The sequence below is a fragment of the Pelecanus crispus genome, chromosome 1 (genome assembly GCF_030463565.1).
Source record: "Pelecanus crispus isolate bPelCri1 chromosome 1, bPelCri1.pri, whole genome shotgun sequence".
Taxonomy (NCBI): domain Eukaryota; kingdom Metazoa; phylum Chordata; class Aves; order Pelecaniformes; family Pelecanidae; genus Pelecanus; species Pelecanus crispus.
Window position 1 is genome coordinate 185,097,708 of NC_134643.1, and position 25,676 is coordinate 185,123,383.

At 36.0% G+C, this 25,676-nt stretch overlaps 1 protein-coding gene across 1 annotated transcript in view; it reads left to right on the forward strand.

Moving 5' to 3' along the window:
* PCDH9 (protocadherin 9) overlaps positions 1–24,773 on the forward strand; it is a 706,567-nt gene extending 681,794 nt beyond the window's left edge. The window contains exon 3 of the mRNA XM_075727636.1: positions 24,400–24,773. Coding sequence (XP_075583751.1) covers positions 24,400–24,773 — 374 coding nt within the window. The remainder of the gene's footprint in view (positions 1–24,399) is intronic.
* Positions 24,774–25,676: the final 903 nt, after the last annotated feature.

The following is a 25,676-nucleotide window of genomic DNA, read 5'->3' on the forward strand; positions in this document are numbered from 1 at the left end:
GTTTCACTTTCTTGGTCTAGATAGATATTTCAAACGCTCATTCCCTGATACTTGTTATACTCACAAACTATTTGTGCTAGCTGTTTGCATGATTTACAGCAGAAGGGATTCAGTCTACATGAGAAATCATTGTCTGGAATAAATAGTACAGTGGCAGTATGCACAGCATAGAAGATAACCTGAGATGAGCAGCAACCAAGCGGGTGTGATGGGAGTTAAGTTACATATGCTTTACTTATAACTGTTTTACATTTCTTTGTGATGTGTAGGTGACATGATGCATACTGTGCATCTTAAACATTTGCATTTCTGTTCCAGATTCAAGGAGGGAGAAATACTGTGTTCTTTATTAATTGGATATCTTTGGCTCGAGCTTTTAAGTGTGACAAATGGAGATGTGTCAAACTGCCTGACAGTAATTCGGGCTGTCAGTGAACCACAGTGCAGCCAGTCTGCAGAAAATTTCTAGTCTTCTTGGGTCTGTCACATCTCTTTCACACTACCTATTTACCATCTGAATAGAGAGCCAGCACTCTATGACATAAATAAATGTATTCATCTTTAATATGAGGGTGTTTCTGTGAAGGACTTGTGTTACATTGTGCCACACATCATAAACCAACCTGAGCTTCTGCAGTGACACAAACTGGAGACAGGTCTCCTCAAGCAAGCAATGATTGAAGTGCTGCTGGAAGCCAAAGAACGTAATTAATAAGCAGGCAACTTTGAGGTTGCCACGTAATTTTCTCATGTTGGAATGGTGTTTGTGTTAGATTAGCTCATTCTCTCCAGGACACCTGAAAGTATATTTGCGATAGAACAAACAACCTACCCCTGTGGATGCAACAGCAGAAGGCTTTGTTGCTTTATGAGTCTCGTCCAAAGCAGCCTTATGCTCCTTAGTTTACAGGAAATCCAGGGTAAACCTTTTATTTACAAATAGGGAACACTTGCCAGAACAGAATAAAAAAGCAGCTGATTAATCAGCATGCAGCTTTCATCTTGAAGGGCCTAGCTGCCTGGACCTTTTTAACATTTGGAAGATTAGCCTTGGTGAGAGAAATGTTGTGTGGAAATGCCTTTGATAGCTCTGTGATTAAGTCTATTATGCTTTGGAAAGGGGATAGTACTGGGTTTGAACAAGTCTGCATGATAGAACAGAGAATGTTCATGGCTGGGGAAAAAAATTACCTTGTTATAGTACTGTACTGCTGCCCTTTGAAGCAAAATGAGAGGAAAGCTTGCTCTGGTACTTCAGCTGATAAAATCTGCTTTCTGGAACATGACCAAGTCTCAACATATATCATCTATGAGAAATAAGGCAGAGAAAGGATTGTGTTCCTAAATAGGCTTGGAATATCTTGGCAACTGCTAAGAAAACACAAATAAGGAAGAATGCCCTGCTAGTTCAACCCTTAAATTATGCAGCTGTTCATTACCAGAATTATATATCTCATGCTGCCCTTTGGAAGGAAGGCATGGTGCACAGAGCTGGAACAATTACTGAATTATAGTACAATAAGAAAGACCTCCTAAAGTGTCACATGCATGTAGAGGAAGATAAGAAAGGCCAGCTTAAGTTCTTGGCATTTTAAAGAAGGCAATCAAGAAACCCTTTGAATTCTTTGATTTTCTTTCCCTGCAGTTCATCTACATTTTTATGCAAGTCTGACAAAGCATCCCATTCATGTGTCAGCACTCTTGTCTCTGGATGCATTAGTGTTTATTACAGGCTGAATTTGCAGATGCTACCATTTGAAAACAGTAATAGAGCCAGTTGTGTGGCCTTAATATTTATATAATTACTAATGATTTCATGCTTCCCTCCCCAGTACTTCTGAAATAAAACCATCTACATTAGCATGGTCAAGCATAACAGTGCTCAATACAATCCTGTAAGCCTAAATTGTTTTGCTATAACAGTCTTTGAATTTAATTCTGAAATAAAATATGTTGTGTTAATCAGCTTACCGTTAATGAATGATTTGAGTGACATATTTGGCACGTTTTTACACATTTAGCTATGATCTGATTTTTTTTTTAATATTAATCACACATGAAATGTATACTCTGAAGAGTGTGCTGGAGTGTCTTGAATCTTTTGCATTTGCTGATTTAAAAATACTACGTTGTATTTTTCATGTCCCAAAAGCTTATCCAGGACTACAGTCTGGAAATTAGCCTAATAAAATATTTTTTGTGTTCCTTATAGTTTTGTTTTCAGATACTGTTTGTCTTCATGTGTTTGGATTGTACTAAGAATATCTATAGTCATACCCATTCTTTTAATGAAGCAAAAGTCATAGAATACTTCTAGTTAAGATACTACTCATCCAGAAATAAAGCCTGTTGATAAATTAAGTACTGCACTCTCCTGGTATGTTTAGTTCTATAGTGTTCAATATGGTTGTGTGATAAACACTTCCTGATTACCTGAAGAAAGATAACTTAAAAATACAACAGAACCCCTCTTTTATTTCATTCATTGGGAACAGGAGATTTCAGTTATTTCTATGCTTTAGAATTTAAGAAAAGAATTAATAGAAGTTGGTAGACTAGTAGAGCATTTAAGGATATGTGTTTTGTTGATCATCTGCTGTTTTTTATTATATTATTTTGTCCAGAGTTTTGAAGGTGATGGGTTCAGTAAATTCCCTGTAAATCAGAGTCAAATTGTAAGTAATAATTCTGTAAAAATTTATAAAGAAATTAAGGAAGATGAATATTTTAGAACCTGTCCCTCTGTTGCGTAAATATTATGTGACCTAAGAAAAAGTAAAAGCAAAGCAAAAACCTTTTGATTGTAGAGATGAAAAAAAGAATGATATGCTTCTTAGAGGATCCAGCTAACAGGGTCCGTTTTTCCAGAGTTTGGGAATGACGTGTGAACACAAAGGGAGCTCTGGCAGGATTACAGAGCAGCTATGCCTAAGAAACAGCATCCCTATTATCAGAGCTGAAAGACACTTTCATTGCTTTTATCTCAGATGCTCTGTAACTATGTTCACAGAGTAGCTTTACCAGAACTTCTAAGGATCGTGTGTGAGGGTTCTTGTGTCTTTTGTCTTATATTCCATTCATTTTGCTCTGCTGTAAACTAGTCATTAAAAGCTTGTAACACTGCTAATATCAATAAAATCTCTGTTGTGTAGACTGGGCAGAAGTCACTTTTCCTTTTGCAGCTTTCTCAGTGACCCAAGAATAGGACGCCCGAGAGGGGAAATAATTAACAAAGTCATTAATGATTGTCGCTAGCTACTTGAACAAGCACCTAATCACTGCTCAAGTAGTAAAGTGCTTACATTACAAGGGAAGGTGTAACTTGCCTTTAGAGCAATGACAGCTCAAAAGTCTTTTTTTTTAAATCTTCAAGACATCTGTCCGTCTTGTACTCAGTTTCCAAAACTTAAGCAGACATAAATCAGAAGCAAAGAAAGTGATATGAAAATCCACCATCAAGAGAGTAACTCTAGTTCTCTCTTTGTTAAAACCACACTCTGGTGGAGGATCCCCTGTGGGGAGATCATGTGCAGGCTTCTGGTCTCAGGACCACACGCTCATGATGCAAGTTACACATGGACACTGCTGCGCCTGCACAGCTCCTGTTCTGACTGGCGCTGGGTTGCGAGTGGGCTTGCCGTTTATTATTTGCTCATATTATTTGTTTGTGGTCAGCAGATAAGGTCAACAGAAGGGAAACTTCAGGGCAAGCAAGGGAGTTTTGAAGATTTTGTGGAGAATGAGAAAGTTCCTGAGAGGAAGCAAGAGGTGAAGGTTTATGGGTTGAATGAAGGAGAACAGAGGCTCCTTAGTCCCCTGATAAATGTGCAAATAGCATCGGCATTATTTTAAAAGTAGAGACTACATGTTATTAAGAACTTGCCAGTACAGATTTAAATGATATTTGCAGTTGTAAATGAAAGCCATTAGTAGGACAGTCTCTTCAATTGCTTGCTGAAAATTAAAATGTGAAAGCTTGCCGTTGAACTGATAGTTTTCAAAGTCACTCTGATGGAAGCTCCTTCTTAAAAACTATATATTTATTCATGTTTCTAACCATGTGTTTTAGCTGGTTTAGAAATATGTTTTTTCTCATGGAAATTTTGTTTTTAGATAAGAGAATTGCCAAACTGGAGTAAGGTAGTTCTGAATGTCTTTCAATTGGTAATGTTGTTACCTTTCAAGATTCAGAGCTCTGGTTTTGATCTTTCAGGATATGGTTTCAATAATGTGATTAGACATGTCAATATTTGAGCTTCATCTCCCAAATTTCTCTGTCTCTTTAATCTATAAGATTTCTTTACTTGCTATATTTTATTTAGGGTGATAATTTATTATAACAAGCAAAATGCTGTGTAAATGCTTTGAAAGACAATCTTTCTATTAAAATACAATGGCTCATTAAGTCATCAGTTTTTATTTCTTGTCCTGGCGGTTGTCTGGTTAGCCATAATGTATGTTGCAAATGTATAGTTACAAATAATCTGACCTCCTTTCATTGTTTTTTATATGGCTAAGATAGGTTGAATAGTATTGGCTTATCCTTATGGGTCTCTTACAGAGGCAGATACTGGGAGGACACCTAACTTTAGTGGTGATATAACAGTTGATATAGCTGGGGATCTGATTTATGACTTCTGTGAGTTGTTCTGCCCTGAGAAGTTAAAAAAAAAAAAAAAAGGTTTACATTCATTTTGTGATTCTTTGTTCCTATGGAATTTGAACAGACCTTTTTTCTATGAGATGAATCTCAACTCTTCATATCTTTTGAGGATGAATTTCAGGCACTATGGGAGAACAAAAGAAAGCATTTCTAGGTAGGATGAGTGCTTTCAGCCCAGACACAGAAAACATGACACGCCCCCCACAGGTCTGGCTTGCTAGAGGGGTTGCCAGTCTGTCATCTCTAGCACAGTTATCTCAATACTTCTTTTGAGTGACATAAGAAGACTCAAATTCAGGCCTGTGAGCTGCAGATAACTTTTCCTGAGATCAGAGAGAGAAAAGAATGTCTTTTTTGGCTTTAAACATTGGACTGTAAATATAGTGCTGTTGTTATTATTCACAAGTACTTCTTTGTACCTATACCTTTGTACTCTCCAAATTCTATCATCAGCCATTAGCTCTAGACAACCTAACAGGAGATTTTTTTTTTTATTTGCAGCAACTTTGAATGCTTACCTTCTCTTTATGGCTGCTGCTGCTGTTAAAATATTTATATCCTTGATTTTAAATAAATAAGGCCTCTATGTTTCTCTAAATCAATGTGGTTAAAAAAACCTTTCTCCCAGGGAATTCTCGACGAATGCCAATTTAGCCTTACAATAAAAAGGCACTTTCATGCTGGAGATTCGTAAGCTCTGGCTGAAATATGAGGATGATTCTTACAGTGGTTCTAGGGTAAATTAGGAGTAATTCTGCTGAAGTCAGCTGGTATTGGTGTAAATGAGATCAAAATCAGCCTTTGCATATATGAAACAAACACATATCTTATCACAAGAGTCACAATATAACACTAGAAATGTGTTGCAATGAATTTTTCACTAAAGATTTGAATGCTTGCAAACATTTCCCTGATAGCTGTCTTAAAAGAGGACAAAGAAAAGTTAAAAGGATGTATCATGTATCAGTGGGCAATGAACACAAAGGATTCTTTTGTTGTTGCAGCAATTGTTTACTTGAATCATGAGACAAATGGAACAGCTCGTGACAAAAATGTAGAACATATCCTGTGTGAATTCTCTTATTCAGGAGGGAGGGATACCCCCTCTTTCAGAAACATCACTGTTATTGTTATGATTAACCACAGCATGCTTTACACAAACCCCATCCTTCAATGGCACTTTGCTTCAGGGAGATATGAAGTGGCCCTCTCTGAAAAGAAATCGGTTTGCAAGTTTTACTGTCTATTCTTGGTTTCCCCATTTAACGGTCCAGAAGAAGTTTAAGTACTTATAGGGCATCCATTGCCATGGTATTAGAGAGCCACGTAATCCACATCCCACTGCATTGCCCTGTAAGGCACGGAAATTCTATTATCCTCATTTTATAGGTGAGCAGTAAAAACATGGAGGAACTAAATGACATAGCTAAGGTCACACACATTGTCTTTGATTCAGTAGATATTTTGAAAGATCTGTCTTCTGTTGCTTCAGCTGGAGAAGCTAAGGATCCCACCTATACATCTGATCTAGGCACTCTAGGTAATTTAGTAGTCAGCAGGGAGAAGTAGGCACTTTCAGGGCACAATTCATCTCATCGTAAAGTAAAACCTAAAGGAGTCCAGATGAATCACACTGTAAAAGAGCCTGTTTAAAGAAACTAGATGATTAGCTGAAAGGTATTCTTCAATTACAAATGCCAGTATTTCATCAGCTCATTCCCACTTCTAGTACCTTCTTTAATTAGATGAGATGTTTCCAAAGTACATGAATGCTGGACACCATTCATACTGTAAAATCCCGCCTTCCTGCTAAAAATCCCTACCCTTAATGCTGCATATTCTCTCTGTAAGAAATTATAAGTCCTTTTATCTATTTTGTATTAGAAACAGTACATTCTGACTATAGTGTCTTAATACTTTATTACAGTGTAAAATAATATTGTACATCAGCTGCCATGACTGTAGTCAACGAAATGTAAAAGTATAAACTTCCACTAATATGGACAGAAAAATAAGTTTACTGTTTTTCTTGTGGAATTTTTGCCAATATAAGAATCTAAATATTATGAAGGGGTCCAGTAGTCTGTTATTGTAGACACCATGTCATCAGATTTATTCTCATGACAACACTATCCCTTAATTTACAAAGTAATTTTACATCTCTGTTTGTTTACCCCTTCTCTTCACTTTTTTCTCTCTCTGGTTTCATTCTCCTAAATGAAACAAGCTAAAATCTCCTAGTCTTCCCTAACAAAAAAAAAAAGACTACTGTCTTTTTTTCTGTCTCTAGTTCTTTTGATAAGATAACTTGGTCTTTATAGATGGTACTTCCCAGTTTTGTGTCAGGAGCAGATTGTATCAGCCCTTCGCATATATTTACATTAAGGCCATTACTGAAAATATTATTCAGATTAGTTCTGATATTGAATTGTGTGGAACCTCTCACCAGCCCCATACTTCCCCTTTCAGCACTATGTATTCACTCCTTGAATCAACCTATAGGTTCTATTAGCATATATTCTAGCTAAACTAAAATAATTTCCTATATGGCACTTCATCACATGCTTTACTGAAGTCCAGAGAGAGATGAGATTTACTCAATTTCCTTTGCTTCTAAAAATGAAGTAATTCACTATGGTAATCTTACATTATCTACCATTCTTAAAATTGATGTGGCAGAGCTTCCCATTTTTCAATTGTCACAGAGTTATATTTTCCTTTTTAATTCTGTTTAATTCCTTCAGATCAATTCTCATAGATTTGTGGTAACTTGTGCTCACTTTTCTCTCCTCTAAGATTGGCTGTATTTTTATGACATCCCAGTCAGGTAGCACTCATCTCAAACTTCACATATTTATAAAATTGGTTGGTGTTGAATTTGGATTTTTCTTCTGATTAATTGTACCTGTTTGTCTGTAGTAAATGCCTCCCCAGTAAACAGCAGGTACCAGACATCAAGGATGGACAGGGAACCTTAGGTGATATGCAACAGAGTTAGCATGAAGTTTAAAGTATTCCCAGTTGGTTCTGTGACTGCTGCAGGCCATGCTGAGGTGGGCATTTGTGCAGACAAGTGTTGCAGTCTTACTCAATCAGCCTCATCAACAAGGAGATCTTACTACCTCCATCTTTTCACTGTAGAATAGTAGGACTCTGGAGGTTTACTTAGTAAACTAACACAGACCCAGAGAATACACTGTCAATGCATAACTATTAGGACAAAGAGTGTTTTTAATGTTACTGCCTTCTGGAAAAAGAGCATATCCCGTGGAAGGGATATGCAAACCAGCAGTGAGCAAATTACCAGGATGTTTGTGTCATTCCCATGTTCTTTGACAACGCAGTTCTAGCAACTGACAGAGCGTAAAGTTCCTTTGAAAGTCAGACTACTGAGAAGTTGCAAAGTGATTACCTGAGACTGTGAAATAGATTAATTAAGAAAGAAAAAAAATGCAGCGCTTAATAAAAAGTTTCATATTCAGGGTGTCTGCCAGGTGTTTTCTGCTTTCAGTGCTATTTTTCTCCCGACAGCAGGGAACAACATTTTCCATTTTAATCAGTAATACTGCTAGCACTTAATGCCCAAATGTGGGACCAAATGCAACTTACGATGTAATCAATCTTTTCAAACTTTTTTGAAGGGTTTGTCATCTCACCTTGCGCTCAACAAGGCCATTATCGTTAGTGGAATTTTCAGTTGTTGGCTGTTTTTCAGTTTTGTTGTCCTGGCTCACTGTCCTATAGCTACAGCTTTCGTCCCTTAATACTGCAAAAATCCATACTGCTATGGTGACAGAGATCTGCAATACTGTGAAAGTGAATGCTGTCCCTGGTATTTCTATGAAATTCCATTCTATTTTTGTGTCACAATGCAGAAAAAATTTTCTGTAGAGATATTGTCCTGAAACTCTTCAGCATGTGTTTTGAGACCATCTGAAAGCCTTGCTAGAGTGGGGGGGGCTCTGTTCTGTCCAGATGGAGTCTACTCACAAGTAACAGAGCTCAGGAAAAATTAATTACTTCAATGGGCTTCATTTTGTAAATAAAAAAGTCAGTAGTTTGATATAGCAATTAGTTTAAAATAAATAATTAATTGAGTAAAGGAAGGTTTCCTAATCTGTATGTGCACATTAAGAGATCAAAGTGATGCAGTGTTATGGCAAATCCAAGGGTGGGACATAGCTTCAGAATCAAATGTTGAATTGAGCTATCTATAATGAAGGTGTGTACATAAGTTAGGTGCCTTAAATTCTTCTTATGGTTAATGGAGATCTATTCACAACAGTCAATATAATATAGAGAGCTGTTCAGATTCACTTCTGTACATTTGGTTTGGTGAATTACTATATTGTATTGACTGGACCAATAGGATTGACAGGAGATTAAAAGGAGAAATTAGAAAATGCATGTATCTATGGTTCCCATGTAGATATATGCATTGTAGACATCTAAATATTGTATCTCAATCTGAATCTCAGTCCTATACTTGGCTCCTCTGTAACACTTCATCACTTTGATCTTTTAAGTTGCAAATATACAAGATGAAACCTTCTTTTTGCATAATCAGTCCAAATGACTGTCTCCAGAGCTGAACCCCAGGGTGGAATAAGTCTTACCTTACTTATGACTCTGTATTTAAGTAACCTTAAGTGTTACACCTAAATGAAGTACAGAAGGGAGCACCTCACTCATTTTAAGTGAAATCTTGTAACTAAATTCAGTGATATAAATGTCTAAGAGAAGGGCTTATCATCCAGGCATCTGAGAAGATGGTGGGAGTTAATAGTTTTTTGGAGAAAAAAACAGGAATACTGATGAGACCTGAGTTGAAAACATGTCAGAAAGAGAATAAGCAGAACTCTATATAGACAACTTGGAAAAAGTAGGGTCTTCAGCTGGAGAACTTGTAAAGGGAGAATTGGTGTGGTGTACAGGGAAGCTAAATGCTAAAGGAATGACTTGTAGTTCACAAAGGAATTGATCTGTTTTTTTCAGTGCATGCCTTCCTAAATCAGGCTTGAAGGTAGAATTCATTTAGTGTTCTACAGAGACAAAAGACCCAGTGTTACACTCAACGAAGTCAGTAGCAGAACTCCAACCTATTTTGAAGAAGAGGTGTGTGTCCAATGAATGTGTGGAGAAACAGCTGCCTATGTCTGTTATCCCACCGAATAACTTGGGCTGGAATACTTCTGTTTGTCTACCAATAAAGTATGCTGGCATCTCAGATAGGTCATTGTGCTCTTAGGTGTTTGACATTGTTTCTAAATGACTTGCTGCCTCTGAAGTTACCATTTAATAAATTAACTCACTTGATACAAAGGTATCTTTGATATAAAGATATTAAGAAGATACATCTTCTTAAATGTGACTGTTAATTGCCTCATAACTACAATTTTATAATAGTTCCTCTTCTAAAGCTGAATTTTTGGCACAAAGCCATGCATTACTGGCTGGGGTTTGCAGGGGAAGACTGGCTGTCCTAACCAGTCAGTGATCCTTTTCAGCATTCTTCAGCTCAAATCAGTCATTGAACCCAAGTGCAGGACAAAGTTATTAGCAGAAAAATAATTCTTAGGTGTTTTGACAAGGCATTCTATAAACAGTAATTAACATCTACTCTGTAGTTCCTGTCAGGGAGGTGAAATGGTAGAAATGTTAAGTGAACTTAATCCAGCAACTGGAATTGTTAATTTACTTTTCATATTTTGGTAAATCAGCTTTTTTTTTTTTTTTTTTTTTTTTAATGCAAGAAGAAAAATATGTAATTTCAGGTTGTTAATCTGAGTTGCTTCTTAGTTTTTCAATTCCACAAGTTCAGTAAGCACAAAGTTGTTCATACTGCCCATTATTTTCAGAAGCTTGAATATGATAAACCTATAACATACCTCATTAAGTATGTTTCCATAATTATATTATGCATTGATTATTTAATTTTTTTCTTTTTATTATTGTTAGAAGATGGAAAATAAAAACAGTAAATTCAAATATATGAAATTACTGTTTACCTTTATGTCTCAAACTGGAGAAAAAAAAAAAAAAATCCAGTGAACTGCCAAGTATTCACAAATCTCATGTTATAGGACTTGTCAGATTCTCCTATGATTTTGCAAGGAATATGAATTTCTAGCCACATTTTATAACAATTAAATGAATTCTAAGGACATAAGCAGGTCTCAGATCTTGTCTTTTGGCATTATACAAAACTAATGGTTTAAGGAAAGCAAAACAATTTTTCTTGGTATGCTCCTGCCCAAACACATGAATCAAATTTCCCAAACTTTCAGTGATTTTTTTTTGATTACTTGAGAAATCAAGCTGTGTACAATCGTAAAGGAGAATGTAAAGAGCCGGTTACATATGTAAGCGTTCATGATCTGTGCTCATAGGAACAATTCTTCCTTCAGCAACTCTCTCAATCCATTTTAATCCATTTAAAAATCAATAATATTTGTTAATCTTTGTTTTCATAGAAAAGTTCAGGCACCTGAAGATGCCATCCAAGATATTTGTCTAAATGTGTTAGTGGAGACCTACCATATGTGCACTTCGTGCACTAATTTCATACAGTCTTTTTTACTGTGTACTTAGATTTGGATGTAACTTGAAGTGGTCTACATTCTTGCTTCTCTTGCATGAGTAAATATAATACAGTAAAAAACAAGTGTAAGAGGTGTGGAAGGCTTGGTTTGGTGAGTTTTTTCATTAAATAGAAAGAAGACAAAAGAAACTTTTCAGCCTTCTTTAAATGTGGATTTACTATTCATGTGAAATATGGTTTGATTTCCTCTTTAGAATCATAAGAATTTTTTTCTTCAGTCTTCCAGGTAAGATTTGAAAGCCTGGAAGTATAGTTTTTGCCAAGGATTACAATAGGACTGTGTGACTAGCCAAAATAATTTGGAAAATAGTGTATACAGACATTGCTTCCGTATTAATTTTCAGTATATTGAATGTAATGACTAAATGCAGCACAAATTAATTTTCAAGCATGGTTTAATAAAACCCAAGTGTTTTGACTCAGGAACATTTGTTTAATGGAAGTTTTACTGTAAACTATATAAGCTCATTAAGAGACTTATGGATATCTTCTGAAAAAATGTTGTAAATGAACATAGTTTTTAAGAGAATGAAGGAACTGTAGCATGGGTGTAGCTCAGACATAACGAAGGAAAGCACTTTCTAGTATTCTTTGTGTAATATGCCTGCAGTTCTGACAACTCAACTGGCACTGAACTGAATTTTACTAAATTAACTAAATGAGATGCTGTTACACAAGCAGAATTAGGAAATGGTTCTTTCATTTCTGGATTAGCTTAATGACATCTCTGACATCTGTGTCCCGTGAAATTTATCAAGTATACATTTTGCACAGCATGAAAGACAAAATCAACAATATAATCAAGTTTACTAGGCACCTAACTGAAGCAATTTCTTCTGTTGCATACTTCAGTTATGCAGATTCATGGAGCTTAAGTTAGGAGAATGGGCTCCCAGATTTAGGTCCTAATTCTGCAAAGAGAAATGTACTTCAAAAGGTCTCTTCAGCTAAGCTACTTATTTACATAATAGCACTTACACATAAGGCATCTGTCACAAATTTTCAACAAGTTCAGTTTAACCTAAATTTTATTTTGGTCTGAATTGTACTGAAGGAAAATAGGAAAACACAAAAGTTATAACAAACATACATTAGTAATAAGGCTTCGTAAAAAAAGATACATTTCAACTTGAATTTAATCTTTGTTTAGACAGATTTAATTAACCTAATTACAGAAAGAATTTCGTATTTCTGTGCAAAGATATTCTTAATTATATTTCTTAATTAACATTGCATTTTTAAACACCATAGTATATGTCTGCACTTTCATTTTGCTCTTAGATGAATTGCTGTCTGGAGTATAAGTTTCGTAGCCTTTTGATATTGTTTGGGTTTGGGTTTGGTTTGGTTTTTTTTTTTTTTCATTAATTCCTTGAAGCAGGCAATTGATTTTTCCTCTTTTTTATTTAAAAATCATGGGAAAAATGTTTACTTTGGTAGTTGACACTGTACAGAGGTTAATCTAGTGCTAAGAAAATAATACTTAGGAAATAGGGCTGAATGTTTAAAAATACAACTAAGTGATAGAATTTGAAATGAAGCTACACTGATTGTTCCTGGTGGCAGCTTTGTGTTATAAATTTGCTAAAGGTCACAAAGTTAATAACTTGGAACTATTTTTCCCAAGATTAAACCCCAGACTTGTTACTTTTGGAGAGAAACAAACTGACAACCCCAGCCAGGAGTGCCTCATAAAACTTATGTGGTTTGTTTGATTTGAGAAAAAGTGAAACTTACAAGAATTCAGAAATATACTGAAATCTGGGACCAAATTCCTGGAAGTCTGGAAAGGTTGTGGGACAGCAAAGTTGTATGCTTATGGTAAAATAACATTTTCCATAAGAGTTAGTTTTAATGAAGAATGCTGCTATTTGGGATTAAATAAAAAGGTCATTCTTTTGTGGTCCCTATCCTGGTTTCCTCTTCGCACATTTCTGTGGTGGATAATAACAGCAGTAAGCTTATGTTTAGGAGACTCTGTAGTTCCCCAGTCTTCTCCATCAAATTCTGTTGGACACTCAACCTATTGCTATTTCTAGAACTTGCTTGAAAGAACAGTCTTATGCAACTTTAAAACATGTGGTGTCTTTTTAAAGAAAAAGTTACATTTTATTAGAACACATTTCAAGATTACAGGAAAATTGGCAATACTTGGGGCTTACAAGAGAACTGGAGAAATTTGGGGACAATTACTGAATGACTCATCAAAGAAGATTAATATAAACTAACAAAACTGGTAAAAATTAATAGATGGTTTGGGTTTCATTAATCCTATGTATGGGCTGAGAATAACCTGGAGATAACTAGAGTAAATAAAGCCATATGCGTCTCTGAATATAAAGTTTTTCCCTAATTTAAAACTCAAATAGATTTGTGGTGCAGTAAACTTACAAAAATACCTTTCTTAATCTGGCCCATAAATTTAATATTTTTCTCCTTTTCACAGTTTTATGTTTTCCAGGCTTTTAGTTGTATGATCTGTCCTACTTTTAAGACTTCAGGAAATCTCAAGAATCACAGTCTTCTCTCTCTTATAAATAGCAGCATTTCCACCTATTTTAAAGTGTGGAGAACTAGAATAATTTTGAAGTATTAATTTTCTGAAACATAACTTGACTATAGAAGGCTCCCTCCAGTAAGTCTCTTCAAGGTTTTACAGAATCTTCCTTCCTGATTATGCTTGAGAAGTACTGCCATTTGAGTATTTTGGGTAGTGTAGCTGTCTACTGGTTTATTCGCTGGCTGCTGGAACCATTTTACTTATAATGGAAAAACTTTATTCAACTGCATTTTCAAGAGATCAGAGTGAATTAATCTAACATCTTCTGGAATGGCAACAAAGATCTAGACTCATCACATCCATTTTAAATACATAGAGCTAGATGTAATTACCATCCATGGATTCCCTTTTTATCAATGGACAGAAACTTACACCTCCAGAAAGTGAGTCAGGTCTTCAGAGAGCTGAATCACTTCATGCAAATGCTTCTCTCTCCATTGGTAACAGAAGGAGGTTAGGATGACTGCATACCCAACATGAACACAGCAATTAAGTTGTTCATGTTGTGAGTGATTCTATTCACTTCAATAAGCACCACTCCATTCCTTTCTCTTTTTAAATGAAGATAAAGGACTTGGATAGATAGAAAATATGTATAAAAGTAAAAATATAGAAAATATATGTGATATATATACAAATAAAACACATTATGTGTATATTTGTACAGATAGCACTGTTCATCATATGCATGTATATGATGATGAATTGTGCTTTTATTCAGTTTTGGATTAGTAAAGCCAATATCGTTACTTCAATAAAATCACAAGGTATCATGCCTGCCCTCAAGGCATGATCCATATTTAGCACAAGTCAGAAGATCAGGCTTTTACTGTAAGTTAGAGAGTGATCAGTAAAAACAACTCTAATTGACTTATTTTAAAAATCATAAAAATCAAATGAAATTCAATTTGACTGGTTTTATTTTTTATGCTGTACATGAGTTAATGATTGGGCATATAGCATAGAAAGTTTACAAAACCGTACAGTGTTGAAGTAAATATTGTTCAGCTCAGTTTCACAGCATTCTGCAAGTCATTTTGAATAATACCTTTTTTTTGCATTGAATCCTAACTTTTCTCACATGCAATTTGTAGGAATCACTCGCCAAAATTTGATTTTATGATAAGCAGTTCACAGAATCTTCCAAATTGAGACTTAAGTTGTTTTTGACTGACAGCAGGTTCATGTTTGGGGCATATTAATAGATCAGAAAATGAGACCATGTCAAAAGTGGTGCTATCTCACCGGGTTGCCTGTAAATCAATTCAATGAAATATTTTGATCAAGTACCATAAATATTTAGGTGTGAAAGAAAAAAAGATAGTAAATTATTGTGACCATGGGATGTTTTAAAAATATTTTACTATAACCATCCATCATCACCTTTTGGGAATAAAGGCTTTTTTAGGCAGTAAAATGAAGAGCTACATAACAAAAAAAGATTCATGCTGAAAATTAATATTATTCCAAATACTTGAACACTGACTGTTCTATGGTGTCATTAAGTGATCCAATCAAATTTAGAAGGTTCATTTGGATCCTCTGTGGAATTTTGATTTGCTAGATTGTCCTGCTAAAACTAAATCTATGGCAGGAAAAAATGCTAAATTTTGAGGAAATAAGATTAGATGAGACAGCATTCTTTACTGGAGTAGCTTCAGTGGATGAGAAGATGGATGAGTTCCATGCTATGCTGAAGATGGGTGCAAATTTATAAAGATATGCTGTCTGCTCTTTGTGTGCCATAAAGTCTGTCTAAATAACAATATCCTCTCAGGGAGAGAATCTGCTGTTCTGACTGCCCATGTATTATTGTATTTGGACTATCTCCACTTGCAAATGTTGACTTTTCATCTGTGACCAAAGAATGAAATCTGTATGAGAGATGTGTGAAACATTTAATCTTTATTTATTTGTTAACAAAAGGGGGTTTTGCCAAATCCTGTTTGCACTTCTTTTCTCCTGCTGTCCCTGGAAGGTAACTGTCTGCATCCACAATATGACACTTAAGCTGAGAATACAAATTGAAGTCATTTGTGGGGTTTTGTTTGTTTGTTTGTTTAATGACAGAATGCGTTAAGCCAGAATAACAATCCCAGATATTATTTTTATCTTCTGTATTTCTAAAGGGTATGCCACAACTGGCTACATTTGTCAGTCAAAGTTTATACAGAATACAGTTTTATGTTAATATTTGCTGATACATAGATTTTTAAGACCAGAAAGAACCGCTAGATTATCTAGTGAACCTACATTTTTTTATGACAAGGTATAAAGTTTCACCCAGTTAAATTCTGAAAAAAAAAAAAAAAAAAAAGGTGGCATAGAGAGCTGAACATAGGCAATGTGCAATCCGTGATAAGTAATAGAGCTGGGTTTTATGACCAGTGAAGAGCACTGAATCATCCAGGTTTGAGCTGTTCAGTGGGCAGCTCAGCACCTCTCCAGATCATGACTGCTTTGGAACACCTTCCTACGCCTTTGATTGCATGGACCATGCCCTTGTGACAGCAAAGAGTGTTGTAACTTGCCTGTAGAATGATGGCAAGTCTTAACATTAGTCAGTTCATCTATCTATTAGACAACACTAAGCAAACTTTACCCCTAGTATCTCACAAGTGCAGCAGTTGCATAAGGTATATTCAGTAGAGATTAGGAAACGGGCGGCTTGCTATCTTCTATGGACAACTAAGGGCTAGAATTGGGTTAAATCTCTGACTTTTCAAGCAACCAAGAGGAACTACCACTAGGTTATAAAAATGTATTTCTTGCTCTGAGATGTCACTAAGAGTTAAGCCCCAAATAAATTCAGTATTAAATAATTTCTGTTATAAAAACCCAAGAACTAAACCAGAAATGTAATAGCATGCAGCTGAACTAATTTCAAGGGTATGTTTAGATGGCAAGGGCAGAGAGATGTAAATGTGGCCTGCTTATAGACTGAAATTTCCATTTCCAAACAAGCTGGTTTGGAAGACGTTATGGGGTTATTAACAACTCTAAATTACTAAACTCTGCTGAAAATCCTTACGTGCTTTCTCTAAGTGTATTTGCTTAGGCATACCAACATGCAAACTTAAACTTGTGGCCCCTGCTCTGCATCTAGCTGGACAGTAGATAAGGCAGCCTATTTGTTCACATCTGCAGAAATAGGCCACAAAATTCCTTCCAAGGAATGTGTAGGTAAGTAGGTCTAGGAAACCAAAGGCTTTATTCTCAAAAACATTGTAAAATGAATTCCATTTCTTGGAAGGTGTCAAATTTTGGAAGGGGTCTTGCCTTGGAAAATGCAAGGAACTAAAATTTTGTCTAGGCTGCCAGTGCTTCAAAGTATGGATTCTATGATACATGACTATTTCCTGAACATGCATACATGGAAATGCATACATGTATGCCAATGCAGAAAAAGTAATTGGAAATGGGCACAGAAAGTTAGGCCAGCTAAAAATAACATATTGACAACAGAGCCATTACTGATGGAGGTATAGCTTGTAAATGGTAATGGTATTAAATTTCTGGGGAGGACAGCAGAAAACAAACAACCAAGCAGTCTAAGTAACAATTGCTTTCATTGTAGCTTTTGCACTGGAGCAGCTATAGGTGAAAGGAACTCAAGACAAGTGTCCTGGTTTTGGCTGGGATAGAGTTAATTTTCTTCCTAGTAGCAGGCATAGTGCTGTGTTTTGGATTTAATAGGAGAAGAATGCTGATAACACACTGATGGTTTAGTTGTTGCTGAGTTCTGCTTATGCTAGTCAAGGACTTTTCAGCTTCCCATGCTCTGCCAGGCGCACAAGAAACTGGGAGGGGGCACAGCCAGAAGAGTTGATCCAAACTGACCAAAGGGCTATTCCATACCATATGGCGTCATGCTCAGTATAAAAATTGGGGGCGGGGGGTTGGCTGGGGAGCAGCAATTGCTGCTCGGGAACTGTCTGGGTATTGGTCGGCGGGTGGTGAGTGGTTGCATCACTTGGGTATTTTTCCCCTGGGTTTGGTTTCTCTCTCTCATTGCTCTCCTTTTCATTATATTTTTTATTACTATTGTTATTATTATTATTTTATTTCAATTATTAAACTGTTCTTATCTCAATCCATGAGTTTTCTTACTTTTGCCCTTCCGATTCTCTCTCCATCCCACCGGGGCTGGGCCAGGGGGAGAAGGGTGAGTGAGCGGCTGTGTGGTGCTTGGTTACTGACGGGGGCTAACCCACGACAACCAGAAATACAGAATACTTTCTAATAATGATGAGGATGTTAACAGACACCTTTTCTACAGTAGGTTAGCAATTTCAGCATTCCCTAGGTGTGTAAGAAATCATAGTATAGTCTCGTTCTCTGCAGGAGGGATTACAGAACTGTTTCTTATCAGAAGAGCTCTTGTTACCAAGATCGATGTTGATTCTTGGACGTCTGTAGGAGAGAAGAGCCAGGATCTATCAGGAAGAAAAGGGAACTGGAGCTGAACCTTCCAGAAATATTCTAACCACAAGTGGCCTCTGCACAATGTTTGAAAGGCAGATGCCCTTTCTGTAACCAGCCTATGGGTATAAACTGGAGGCAGGGGGCAGGAGGGAGGGAACAGCCTGCTGCACTGCTGTATTGTTCAAAGTTACAACCTGTTGTCGTATGTTAAAATGCCAATCACATTGAGATATTCAAGGTATAAAGGGAAGGGAACACTTACATTCTTATTCTGAAAAGATTTAGGCATGAAGCAATCTCGGTCATCAGAAAACTGAGACAATTCTGTGTAGAAGCAGAATTTCAAGTAGCTGTATAAACTTGCATTTCAACATTTGGCTGCCCAAGGAATCAAAGAAGTCACACATGATTTTTGAAATTATAGTTTGGATCTTAGACATTGACATTTCTGTGGAACCTGTCTGGATCACTTAAGTACTTCACAGAATTGTGTAGAAAATCTTATTCTGTGAGGCTTTCCTGTCTTTTCAGAAAATACTTTAGTTGCTGAATTTCTGTATTCTGGGCAGTACCTCCCACACATCCTTACCCGCCACCCTCTCCGGCTTCCTGTCCCTCCTGTTGTGCTAATTACGGATTCTGGCAGCTTATCTCGGTTAAGTAATGCAGATATATGTTAACCTTACAGTATGATTTAGTTCAGTAGTGATGAAAAAGAGTCTTGGGCCAAGACAGGGAATAGGAACTAGTAGGGGTTTCTTGATCTGTACCTGAGTACAGAGGATGCAACTCCAGGAAAGGGAGAGAGAAGCAGCAGGTTACAAGGTGGTGGTGGTAAGTCTACCAAAAATGGTAGCAGCAATGGTAGGAAGCCAGGGACCTTGGAACAAGGTGATTTGGGGACAGAATGTGATCTTATCAACACTGACTGTGCCAGGTAGCATGACCATGCAACAAACCACTAAAAATATATTTTTAGTAGTCACTGAAGAATCTTGCTGTTAATTAATAATACCAAAAAAACACATTCAGCACAGCATGTAAGTGGCTTTGTAGTCTTGAATTATTTTTTTTAACAGACTAGAAATAAAGAACAGTCTTTCTCTTTTATTTGGCTGATATTTAAGAGAAAAAAGTCAAAAGTATCTTTTTCATTATAAACTGTTTTCCAGTTTATATACATATTATATACAGTAGTAGCAAAACCTCTATGAAATGTAATAATGTCATTTTGATTCCAATATATGTGGGGAATGCTGTAAAACCATGTGGTCTCAGAAAAGGTCATAGTGAAGTAGTCCATGAAAGCTTAACAAAGCTTTCTGTATGTGAGGTTAAATAAAACTGAAAATGTTGTTGCTGTTGTTTTCTTTTCTTTTTTTTCTTAAGATGAAATATGAAAAGTTAAATAAATATGATTGTCTGAAACACAGCTATGGCCATGTTCAAATCCACTACACTTGATGTTCGTGCCCTCAGGCAAAGAGTACCCATTCATTTTTTTTGAGGACAAGAAGTCTCACTGGGTGGAACTTATCTTGTGGTCTTGACTGTTTCAGGATGGAAGAATGAATTTTCTGGCTTTAAGCAAGAGAGTTTTAAAGAAGCAGGTTGACAAGCAGCTGGTCAACACTCCAGAAGCCAGTTGCTAATTGCAGCAGTAAGTTAATCAATGAAATAGCAGTTTAGCTTCTGGGTATAATAAAAAGAGATAAAAGACCACACAGAAATTCCAGTGTTAACGTATGACCGGCTCTTGAGTGGCATACATTATTTTCCTTCTTACACCTGTCTGCTTTTGAGAAGGCAAGTCATGCATCTGCTTGACAGCTATTAACAGAATAAAATAACAACAAAAAAGCATTTTTGGGTAAGATCTGATATAAATATTTACAAAGACAATTTAAGGGAGTGTTTGTTATGCACTTTTGTGTTTGCTTTCAAAACATTTAACTCCAGAGACAGATGGCTTGTACAGTTTTATCAGCACTTGTGTCATTATATATTCAAGCAGCCAAGACTGATAACCAGCCTCATGTATTACGGATTGTTCAGAGAACAAATACTTTGAAAAAAACCCTCACATATCAATAAAGTACTTCAGTGTGGAAAAACTTGACACAGAAATTTCAGTGACATTTTTATGAAGAGAAAGGAAACAAATTAATGCAATTATAAAATTAAAGCAGCAGGAACAGGTTTTTAAGTGGTGTCATTGTATGTGGTAATGAAACAACTTTAGAAAATTGGGTGAAAGCTATTGTTCAGCAGTGGTGGTGGAGAAAGATAATTACCATTAAGTCAACATTATGCTTTCTCCATACAAAGCAGTCAACTCTTCAGTGCAAGCTACCCCCAGAAGATCTCCCTCCCATCATACTGCTCATGATCATTTCACTTTATGCTATGAATAGCAACCTGAATAATGAGTTTTAGAAAAAAATAAAAAGTCTATGCTTGAGAATATAATTATATAAAACAGATGTTCAAAAAAGCCATATTGTTGAAAGACTTTTTTTTTAGGTGAGATCCTTTTTTTCCAGAATTTGTTTTTCATCTTTTTCCTGTATCTCACAGTAAGACATTAATAGAGTCCCTTAAATCATGATCATCACCATGGTTTGCAATAATATTTACAAAAACATTATGCTTATATCTAAGGGCCTTAACTAGAGATCAGGTGTGACAGGCACTGTGTGCATTATTAATTAAGCTGCCTTTCTCCTGAATCAGTAAGCATGATCATTCCTTGTAGTAGCTCAACAGTAAAATATATTATTTTAACAATCTGCGATTCTAAAAAAAAAAAAAAAACCAAAAAAACCTTGTGGATTCCTTTTTTCTCTTGTGATGGCTTAAATCAAAACTGATTCATATTATAATTGTTAAATATGTATTAGATGAAGTCTTGCAAGGCATTTTGTAAACTTAAACCTCACAATATTTTAATAAGGCAAGTAAATCTTCCTTGTATTTTACAGGTTGGAAAGCGTAAGTCAGAGTGCTTCAAAATATGCCTACTCACTTGAGTAGGACTCTGAACCTGTTCTTAATTCTGGACATGTTGTAAAACTGCGTACACATCTACATATGCCTGTACGTAAAAATCTATGAACAAAATGCATGTCATAGAATGCATGTCATAGAATCATAGAATCGTTTAGGTTGGAAAAGACGTTTAAGGTCATCCAGTCCAACCATTAACCTACATTACCAAGTCCACTCTTAACCAATCAAGAGTAGACTAGACTAAACCATGTCCCAAAGTGCCACATCTACCCGTTTTTTGAACACCTCCAGGGATGGTGACTCCACCACCTCTCTGGGCAGCCTGTTCCAATGCTTGACTACCCTTTCCATGAAGAAATTTTTCCTAATATCCAATCTAAACTTCCCCTGGCGCAGCTTGAGCCCATTTCCTCTTGAAGTAAATCTTCCAAAGAGTTTGACATGTACCAATAGGGCCACGTGCATATTTAGTCCTAAGTAAAACTAGCTTATTACTCCTTTAAATTTTAAATGGAAATAAATATCTTATCTCTTGAAATTTATTCAACTGAACAGGAAAACTAACTTATCTCCTTCAGAACTATAGTACTTTTATTCCACTGTAGATTGGAAACAGAGTACCTGCACTGTATTTCCTGAAATGTGTCATTCTGTGGTGAAGGGTTTTCTTTGTGTTTTGAAAGTTTTGATCTCTGCCAAACCTCTCCTCCTTGGTCAGCAAGATAGTATTGTACTGTGAGAGTACGCAGGCTGAAAATATTTCTGCCCCTTCTCACTGTCTTCCTCTGAAAATGGGCAAAAACTCATTAAAATTAAATTTCTGTTCTGAGAAAAAAAAATAAAATCATCTTTTAACCTATAGATTAATTTTTTGAAATGTTAACTACATACTGTGAGTACTTCCTTTACTTATTATTGCTTTTTTTTGTACTAAGTACCTGCCTCAGTTTGATTATGACTTCATACTAGAGGATACAAAGAAGATCTTTATAGAAAAAAGAATCTCTGCCTTCCAGGGAATTATCAGAGTTCTCATTTTAGAATCAAGGTTCTTGGTTCTCATTGAAATCTCTGCTAAGCTCCTACTTTACAGTTGCTTTTCTTTTTTTTCCTAATGGATTTGGCTTAATTATTTCATCTGGTATTGACCTAAATGGGAAGTAGCATCGATTCTACACATTTTTCATGTTGCAATTGTCAGCAATAGGACACTTTCTTATACAGGGAATGCAGAAGCAACTTTTATTATGGTTTATTATATCCTGTCACATCAACAACATACTGGATATTCTCCAGATACCCAAAAAGAGGAGCTTCTCAGAGATAAGAAGATTAACTGATTACATTGTAACATGTAGAAATATACCTGATTGCATTTTCTATATGTGTGTGTAGAAGCAGTGGGTTGATAATCTGTGGAATTTACCACCAGAAGTTGTTATGTGCCAGTTAAAAAAAAAAACAAAACCAAACCCCAAACAAACAAACAAACAAAAAACAACTGGGAAAGAATACAAATTTCCATAAAATTAATTGGGATAATTTCAGTATTCAGAAAAAGATCTGTTGCTAAGGGTAATTTATTGTATATGCAAGAAGTACAAGATAATGAAATACTCTTTGGCATCATAACGCAGAAATCTTTGTTAGAATGTCCTCACTTACCATTTTTATCTCAATTATATTATTATAAAGATACACTTTTTTTTGCTGAGACACTACTGACATTTTTCTTCTGATTAGTATTGCTTTTTAAGATGCTTCATAACTTCACTATTCATGTCTACCTGCTAAGGTTCTTTCTCAAAAATCAATCCATAATTTCCTTCCTGTCACTCGGCTATTTAATCAAGGAAAAATGTCTCCTTAACTCTTTGAATGTCTACAGCAGTAGCCAGTTGATTTACTCTGAGGTCAAGAAAAGTAATCTCAAAATTCTTGCTCAAAATTACAATACAGTTGGCAAAGAATCATGACAAAGCATATCTCAGGTATTGAGAAATATCTAACAAAGACACACAAAGTAATTTCTCTGCCTTTTTTCCTGCCTTGCCCTTCCCCATACATCCAGTATGATCACATAAGCAAATTCAGCCATTTAGAAATGCAGTTAAGACTGAGAGGAATTTAGTGCTGTTGAAAACATTGGTGACCTGTCTGCTTGATTGCAAGATGCCTGCAGCTGGCCAGCTGTGTCCTCAGTAGTGTGTGAAAAATTATGTGGATATATAATAGGCATAGTATTTCAGCAGACTTAATTTCTGTCTCCTGTGGTCTCATATTCCTGACTTACAAAGAATTATGAGAATAGTTCTTTATCAAGTGCAAGGTTTACATGAGCTTTCTTTTTTTTTTATTTACCCCTTTGTTTTTATGGTTGCATAGCAGCTATCTGAGATGTGTTTAATGGTCAGAAGAATTACAGTTTTTATTCTCTTTCCTGTTGCATGTTTTGAAAAGTTTCATGGTTGCATATTAAATCCAGAAGTTTAACTTCTGTCTTACTTCTTGGGAGTGTGCATCAGAGTTTTATGCACAGGGTAGATGTCTAGAACTACACACCAACCCAAGTTTGTAAAATAGTAGGCACTAGAATAATCTTGCATACAGAGCATTCCTTTGGGCAAACCCATTTTTGGATGGTATAAATGTTTCTCAGTTTAAAGTAGGCTGTTAGCTCACCAAGGCTCTGCAGCAGTAAAGTGAGTTGAAAGCAAAATAGAATGCATCCAAACTGTAGGCCTTTACAAGCAGCTTCAATTCTTACTCAGAATCTGCAAGGGTACATTTACTTCCTCTGACATTTTCACCTACCTAGCTCTATTTTCTTAGCGTGACTGAAAAAGGGAATTATGTTTCTTCATATGAGGAGCTAAGACTGATAATTTAGGGCTAATTGAACTGTATTTCCACTTTTGGAAACTATGTAGGTATCATATACAGACAGTATATGCCCTACAAAGCAACTACTCTAACAGAATGAAAATGTATCTAGGATTTACCAGCAGAATATTTTGTTGCAGAATCATTGTTAATTTTCTCATGAGGTACATGTATATATTTAATGCCAGCTATCATGATCTAATATTATGTCTTTTTTCTTCTCTCTCCCTCTTTCTTCTTTATGTTTTTCTTCTGCAGATGGGCCTCTTGGGCCACGAGGATTAGCTGAAGCTACAGAGATGTGTACTCAAGAATGCCTGGTTTTGGGTCACTCAGACAACTGTTGGATGCCTCCCAGCTTGGGCCCATACCAACAGCCAAAGTCTCCTCTCTCCACCTTTGCACCTCAGAAAGAATGGGTTAAGAAAGACAAACTAGTTAATGGACACACATTGACCAGGACCTGGAAAGAAGATAGCAACAGAAACCAGTTCAGTGACCGAAAGCAGTATGGTTCCAGTGAGGGCCATTTCAACACTGGCAACCACATGACTGACATTCCTCTGGCCAACTTGAAGTCTTATAAACAGGCCTCAGGAGCTGTTGAGAGTCCAAAGGAGCACCAGCTATAAGAAATGGTTACTTTGGACCAATGACTTTAGCCTACTTAGACTTGCTAATACTGTGTGTGTGTCAGAGCTTTATGTACTGGGTAGACCTCTAGAACTATGCTTCACCTAGCAGAGATATGCATATCTTTATGTTAGCACCGTGGAAGGTATGATGTCCTGCAACATGAAAGAGTGTTTCTACTAGTTGTGTGGTTTTGTTAAATACACATGATTAAAACCTGCAGAGATCTCTCCAGTTTGCAAATATCCTTTTGTTTGTTTGTTTGTTTTTTGACCCTGGACTGCTGCTATGAACAACAGAAGATGCATTTGGAGAGTGAGAGAGCGAGAAAGTTCAGTGGATTGCAATGATTGAAAAGCATATCCAGTTAGAAAATTGTGCTTTTGTTGTCATTGATCTATGCTGGGACCGTTATACTTGAGATCATATTGCAAACAAAACAGCTGAAACTGTAAACATTAAACCTATTGTGCTATTAACAATGTTAGTGGACACTTATAAGTCGACCGGTGTTCAAATATTTGTAAATAGAAACAATTATTACTTACAATTTTTGTGTACTTATAACGTTCACTTGAAAAGATACTGTAGCATATTTCTGTGTTTCACAGTTGCTTTTTACTTTCTTTCATTTGCTTCCTGTTGTTTTGCTTTTATTTTCAGTGATGGTGTTTCTGTGTTAGTAGTCTGTCTGACACACAATGTTCCAAGGAAATCAAAACACCTGTGTTAAAAGTGAAAAAAGGAGTGACGGGGTGGGAGTGGAGGTTGGTTGTAGAAAGAAAAAAAAAAAGATTTTTCTTTCTGTGTAGTAGCAAATGATGCCAGCATTCAGGTAGAATTTCTTCTTTTTCTTTTTTCTTTTCTTTTCTTTTTTTCTTTTCTTTTCTTTTCTTTTCTTT